Genomic DNA, 7,279 nt, shown 5'->3' on the forward strand with positions numbered 1-7,279 from the left:
TTATAGAACTTAAAAGGATAAGATAGCTTTATGAAGTAGGTGTGACTAGCACCTCCGCAGAGATAAGTCTACCGGCCAGAAGCAAAGGAAACACGTCACGTTGCAGTTCGCAAAGTCCTAGGTGGGAGGATAAGAAGCCCATGTTGTCCAGTGGAAAAGGTGCGTACCAGACGCTATTTGCAAGGCCCACGTTGTGCATGTGTCAGAGTAACAACAGCAAGGAATTATGGCCACGATGACTTACTAGACATGCGATACTTGCCTACAAACGGTAAAACTCATGCATGTGTCATGGTAAAAAGCCTGATGCGTATGCGTATGTTACTGCCGAAGCATATCATGCTAGCGTGGTAAAACATGTCCACTACCCACTATGTGCTTACTACTGTAAAATGCGGCGGACTTTTTTTGACCCATGCTTTGGAGTTTGACAGACTTAAAGGTACTGTCTCTTAAACAAGGAGTGGCTAGCAGGTAACCATCGAGATATTTTAACCTCTATAGCATGGTCGAGCCTAGCGAGCTACCCATGACTAAAAGAATTAAATACTGACTGGTACCACTGACAAGAGGTGTAAAAGCGTGCAAGTAAATAAACTACTCTTATTTCTACCATGAGAATAAATATCCCTGGGACATGATCTGAATGCAAGGACTCTCAGTCAAGCATTGTGGCGCCATGACTTGCCGCAGACATTGCGTATGTTAGGAACACACACAGAGTGCATGTGGGTGCAGCAGGCTATGACGCACACCCCGTGACCCGAAAACGTGCTGATCATTCTAGGACGAGGACCATGGCAGGTCTATCCTAAGAGATATTTTCTAGCTTGAGCGCAGATTTTGGGTGCTAATAAACACAACGTTCCAATGCCCCCAAGCTGATAGCGACTAGATGCAGTGGACGCCTACCAATAGATGAGCATGCAACGATGAAAATGCTAGTAGGAGTACTAGCTAGTCCACTTGCAGGTCCCTCTGACTATCGGCTGACACTAGTAATAAATAAAGGAATTCTCAGCTGCGACACAATAAATTGGTGCATGCACTTACCATGTGCGCGGAGGTTTGCATGAATCTTACCTTTGCCTTAGCTCTCACATGGGTAGTCTTCGCCTGAGGCTGGATGGGCATGGGAAGCCACGCTTGTACTTGTTTTGCCTCCGGATGGCCTCGGGAGTGTCTCACAGCATGCCACGGCCGTCGTTTGAGTGCGACCGGGCCGATGCAACTGCGGCTTCTTCATCCGCAAGATGCTAATGACTACCGAAGGGTGGAGGGTGGCTTCGGCAGCCTCCGGTCATGCTCCGCATGGAGCTGTGTTCGGAGGTGTCGTCTCGGCCTACAGACCCGATGACATGTTTTGCTCTCTTGATGTCTTCTCAACCTCTTTCCTCTCATGGCTTTTTGTATCTGCATCCTCACGGACGGTGCACTATTGGAGCAAGAGATCGTCTTGCCCCAGCAAGTACGGTGAGAGTTTCTTCTAAGGAGGAGACTCAAGCTTGGAGACGAAGTTTGAGAGGAAGGAACACCACAAATGTATTGATAGTAGAAAAATGGATCGGTCTAGGGGAAAGTATCACAGCGTGATTTTGTGTTTGGGCACCTCTGTGTCCTGTGTCTTGCCTTGAGCGTTCTCATTCTAACCTCCCCTCCCCAGATGACCATGACCCCCTATTTATAGGGTGGTGTGTAGCTTAGTGTACAAATTATCACTATGTACAAATATCTATGACCTGACCGAATTACTGGACCTTATCCCGGATAACTACTTTTTACCCTATATAGAAGACAAGTATCTACAGTGGTAACTATTGTGGTGCCTGCCCTCTGAGGGGTGAGCCGGTCACCAATTGCGGCCCGACGCTGCTCTGCCGAGGGTGTCAGGACAACCTTCATCGTGCTTGGGTATCAAGATAAGCACCACTTGCACCGGCATTAATCACCCATCACCTCATATCCGGTCGGTTGAAGGGGGTGTCCTTTCTTCCCTGATATTGTCTTCGGGGACTTGCTGCATCTTTTAGGCTTCGGAAGGTCACACAGGCACCGGAGGGGTGGCCCGAAGGGGTCCGCAGCCTCCGGAGGCCAGGCCTCCTGCTGAGGGTCCGGAGGCCGAAGGCTCTGGAGGGATTTGCTGTAGCTTTGAGTCTTTAGAGGACCACGTACGTAACGGAGATGTAGCCCGAAGGGGCCTACAGCCTCCAGAAGTCGAGCCTCCTGCTGAGGGTCCAGAGACCCTATAGCAATTATCAACTATTATCCTTAGGTTGGTCTATTTTCCCCCAACAATCATCTTCGGAGACCGACTTATATCCAGTAACTCATCTGGTCTAGCATAGATGTTAGGTCTAAAGTCACTGTAGGATCCATTATCTATGTTAGCCATGCCTAGAGACATAGTATCTTCTTATGTAAACTGATCTACTCATATCCCCACAGATGATGCCAGCTATATATCGACCATTTGTACACAACTGTCTATTATTTGTAATGTAAATATAAGGATATTTGCATGATAGTAGAAGAATATCGTAAAGAGGGACATATATTTATATAGGTTTAGGCTTCCGAGTGGATAATAGCCTTACATCCGGTCTTACCTTGATTAATGTCAGGATCACAAAATACAAATGGGTGTATACGGATCTAACATAAGAAACTAGATGGATTTCTCTATGTTCCTACTACTAAAGTCTAAGTCGCATGAGTGTTACTTCTTTTGTGGATCTTCAATGGGTGTTAATGTTCTACCCAACTAGACTGTTGCTAGGGTTCACGACTTTGGATATGTGAAGGCAAAAGTTGCTATGGTTGTTGAAAGGCTTGTGCTCCTATCAACTGACATGTCTTATATGTACTCTTCCCCTCCTTTTATAGTTGGAGAAACTCGGGTGTAATCTACTGGACTCCACCGGGCACAATCTTTCAAAGGAGTTGAACACCCGAATACCTAGGAGCCCCTTCTCAAATAAGAGATAGCTTGTCTATTCATTACGATTAGCTTGCTTGTATTTTATCTCGATACGTTTCTCTGTGGTGGAATATATACCGGATCGAGTAAGATATACATGATCATCATATACACCTTATAGATATATGATATTTATAGAATATAATAATAATTATATAACCTCATCAACTTCCCACCGAGACAGAAACATTTGTATGTATTTTTGCTCTTTGAGTCTTGTATGCTATATTGATTTTTTTTTGGTCCATCTATTGCTACCACTTTTGTTATTCTTATCATTTTGGATGTCAACGTGGACTTGCCTTGGGGTCAGCTATTGTTGTTTCGAATAAGTAGATTGGCCCGCGCACTTGGGACATCTAGAGTTGAAAATGCAGTTGTATTCTCCATGCAAATTCTAGTGCATTTGACTGAGATACCATTGTACAAATTGTTATATATACCATTCTAAATTTATAATCAAGTGGTAATTGCGCAAGTAATGCATGTGAACATAGCATGTCGACTCATTTGGTCGGGAGCGCCGAACAGTGAAGGTAGAGGCTGCGGTCTTGTAAATTGGGATGTTATGTGCAGACCGAAGAACCTAGGAGGAGCAGGACTTCTTGATCTCAAACGGTTCTGCAGAGCTCTTCGGATGAGGTGGCCGTGGCTTTCTTGGACTGACCAAGACAGAACTTGGAGCTCTTTCCAGGTTCAACTTGATGAGGCAGAACTGGAATTATTTGCGGCTTCTACGATTATGCAGATGGGAGACGGAATCAAAGCAAACTTCTGGAATGACAATTGGTTGGGTATTGGTACCTTGGCTTCCCTGGCGCCTGACCTCTATAGCATCTCCAAATCGAAGAATTGTTCTGTGGCGCGGGAGGTAAGCAACTCACGGTGGATTTCCAATCTAAAACGTATTCAAACGCTACAGCAACCGAGAGATTTTGTCAAAGTGTGGACCTTGCTTCAAGGGGTCGTTTTGCAGCCCGGAAAATGGACTATGTGATCTAGAGATGGACAAATTTTGGATCCTATTCGGCCAAGTCTGCTTATGAGATACAATTTTTGGGCGCTTCTCTTCCTTTCCGGACACGTTCTTTTGGAAGGTGAACGTAGAGCCAAAAATTCATTTTTTCACATGGATTGCTATGCATGGAAAGCTACTCACGGCTGATGTTTATGTCTCCAGGAAGCGGAAACAGCGGCACACCTTCTCCTTCACTACCCCTACGCCAAGCTGGTCACTTCTGGTATGGAATTGGTGTGTCTTTGCAGAGATTTTGGTGGTGGTAGAGCTGGAGGACTCCCTTTCGGGATGGTTGCATAAAGTAGCGATAGCAGGAAAAAAAAAGACCGGAATACGAAAATTGGAGCTTTACTTTATGCTTGGTGGAATATCTAGAAAGAGAGAAATAGACGTGTGTTTGAAGGCCGATCATATAAGATAGCACTCAGAAGCAAGGAGGACATCAGCATCCGGCGATTGGCTCTAACGAAGGATACACAGGACGCCTAGTGCTCTAGGACTCTTACAACGATAAGTTGTGCTTCTCATCTAATCTTCTTTCTCTGTTTTTGCCCGTTCTGTATCGCTTTATCTGACAGCTTCATGCTGTCATTGTAAACCTTTATACTCGTTGTACTCTTTTTATTCTCCTCCATAAATGAAAGGCAGAGCACCTGCCGTTTTCTTTAAAGAAAAAAAAAACATAGCATGTGGAGTTCTGCGAGGAGTCCCCATTCTTTTGTTTCCTTTTCGTACACGTTTATGACTACAAATTGCGGCTTCTTTGACGATTCAGATATATCTGTTTGAGTCTTGTAACACGCGGTACGTATAGTAGCCGAATACTCCGAGTCCTAATCCATCTTCTCTCAGTTTGCCTCGCGGTATATATCCACCGTACCCCTCATCCACGCACACATGATCATCCAAATCGATTCTCTCCTCCACGCTGTTCCGGCGAGAAACCACGAGATCTCTCCAATGACGCCGTCCCCAAGGAATCCAGGCTTCCCGGGCTACCGGCTCGACGGCGCTCCCGGCCACAACGTCGCCGATGCCTTGCCATCAACGGCGACCACTCCAATGGAGGTTGTAAGCGTGAGCACAATGACGGGCGGCTCGCCGTGTCTGAAAGAACCACGCAGCCGTGGCGACGCGCCGTCTATGGGCAGCGAGTCGCCGGGTCCGAAAGAAACTGGAAATGCTGATCGCGCCTCGCGCGGCAAGCGTGGAAGGGAAATCCACAACGGCGGCGACCGCGGCGGACACCGTGTGGCGATCTCTTTCTTGCCGTTAAAGAAGAGAGCGACGAAACATAGTAGTGGCGGTAGCAGTAGCCACTCCGGCGACTCCTCCTTGTCTCCGAAGAAGAGACGGATTGACGACTACGCCGGTGTCGAGAGCGAGGACGCCGGAGGCTGCGGGACTCCGGTGCCACGCCACCGCGGCCCACCGTTGGCAACGCCAGGTGCTACAGCGGCTTCACTCGAACCTGCGGTGGAAGGCGACGCCTTGTCCAAGGTTGAGGAGATGCGCCTGAAGAAGGGGAAGTGGATAGCCACGGCAGAAACCAGCTCCGTCGCGCCGCAGCCGCAGGTGACGAAGCTCATGCACGACGGGATCCGAAGCGGCGCCCTGTTCAACGAGCGCCTCCTCCACCACGCGCCGTCGAACACGCACGCAGAGGAGGCAGTGGCGGCAGCGACGACGACCACCACGGGAAAGAAACAGAGCAATAACACGGACGCCTTCAGGAGCGGCACGCCGCGCGGTGGCGAATCCTGCGACAGCGCCGTCTTCGGCGAGGCGCTTCACCGCCGGCTCGCTTCGCTCGGTGCCACGCGCCCGTCGTTCGTCTACCGGAAGCGCCTCAAGAAGAGCGACGTGTGCCCCAACCAGAACCGCCTCCTGGTGTCGTGCAAGGGCGACGTGGAGGGGTGCCCCCTAACCCGGTGCTTCTCGCCCGCTGAGATGCGGCGCGTGGAGGACAAGTTGGTCGGGCTGACCGTGACCGCGTTTGACCGGCGCGGCGAGGCGCACGCTCTGAATTGCAAGTTTCTCGGCTCCAACTGCGGCTACCGGTTCATCTCCAAGTGGAAAAAATTCCTGGCGCGGAACGGTCTGGAGCTTGACGGCGAGGGGGGGTGGACGCGCAACGTGGATGTGGAGCTCTGGGCGTTCCGGTCGCGAGCGCTGCCGAGGCAGCCCAGGCTCAACAAGAACGGGATGATCACGGACAAGGAGGAGGCCGATCACTTCCACCCGGACGGCTCGTTTGGGCTGCTTCTGCTGCACGACGAGTGCAGGAGGCGGCGCGTTGAGAGCGAGGAGGACAGAGGGAAGGGCAAGGGGGCGCTGCTGCTGCCGGCGGCCCGGAAGAAGGTCGTGAAACTTGGCAAGCGGAACGCGTCGGCGTCGGCAGCACCGGCGTCCCGGAAGAAGGACATGAAACTTGACGAGAGGGACGCGTCGTCGTTGGCGGCGGCAGCACCGGCGGTCCGGGAGAAGGACGTGAACCTCGACAAGCGGGACGTGTCGGCGGCGGCGGCGGCGTCGGCGGCACCACCGGTGGCACAGGGCGAGGGGGCGGCGGGGGCGACGATGTCGAAGGCTGAGATGGTTGCGGCGTATGGGGAGGCCATGTCGCGTGCGGTGATCGGGATGCTGAGTCTACGAGGTTCCATGTTGGGGAGCGGAGCCGGGGAGAGGATCAAGCGACGAGGACATGGCGCCTAGGGAGCCGGCGTCCTAGTAAACCATGCATTGTTCACGTGTGTTTAGAGAGCAGGAATTCACGTGCTTACAAATCGAGAAAGAATTCTTACGTTCCAAACGAAACAAAATAAACACATCATAATGGGCTAAAGTAAAGACCGTCAAGAAGAATTCCGTTTGTTGTCCATGCGTTGAAAAGAAGCGTTTATCCATGTTTTGTTCACATATGCATATTCTCATCGTGTCACGTTTTACAGCATATTTGCTCATCCTGTGAATCAACACTATCTACTAACAGTGACGGAATCGCCGAGCTCTCAGAGCTCCTGCTACTATAGCTACTGCAGCAGAGGGTATGTATATACCTGTATATGTATAGGTATACATGTACATGTATATATATATCACTACCGGAGACGGCTTCTTTGCCGAGTGTCCCAGACTTTACCGTGTGTTTTTTATCGGGCACTCGGCAAAGAGGCTCTTTGCCGAGTGCCAGAGAGAAAGAACTCGGCAAACATCTGGCACTCGGCAAAGAGGCTCTTTGCCGAGTGCCACAGATAAAGAACTCGGCAAAGAGGCAATTTGCC

At 50.1% G+C, this 7,279-nt stretch overlaps 1 protein-coding gene across 1 annotated transcript; it reads left to right on the top strand.

Moving 5' to 3' along the window:
* Nucleotides 1-4,790: 4,790 nt before the first annotated feature.
* On the top strand, nt 4,791-6,924 carry LOC133888710 (uncharacterized). Its single transcript, XM_062329053.1, has one exon. It carries the CDS (start codon nt 4,893-4,895, stop codon nt 6,708-6,710), a length of 1,818 nt encoding a protein of 605 aa, XP_062185037.1. The 5' UTR covers nt 4,791-4,892; the 3' UTR covers nt 6,711-6,924.
* Nucleotides 6,925-7,279: the final 355 nt, after the last annotated feature.

Source organism: Phragmites australis, chromosome 1 (assembly GCF_958298935.1).
Source record: "Phragmites australis chromosome 1, lpPhrAust1.1, whole genome shotgun sequence".
In the NCBI taxonomy this organism is placed as follows: Eukaryota; Viridiplantae; Streptophyta; class Magnoliopsida; order Poales; family Poaceae; genus Phragmites; species Phragmites australis.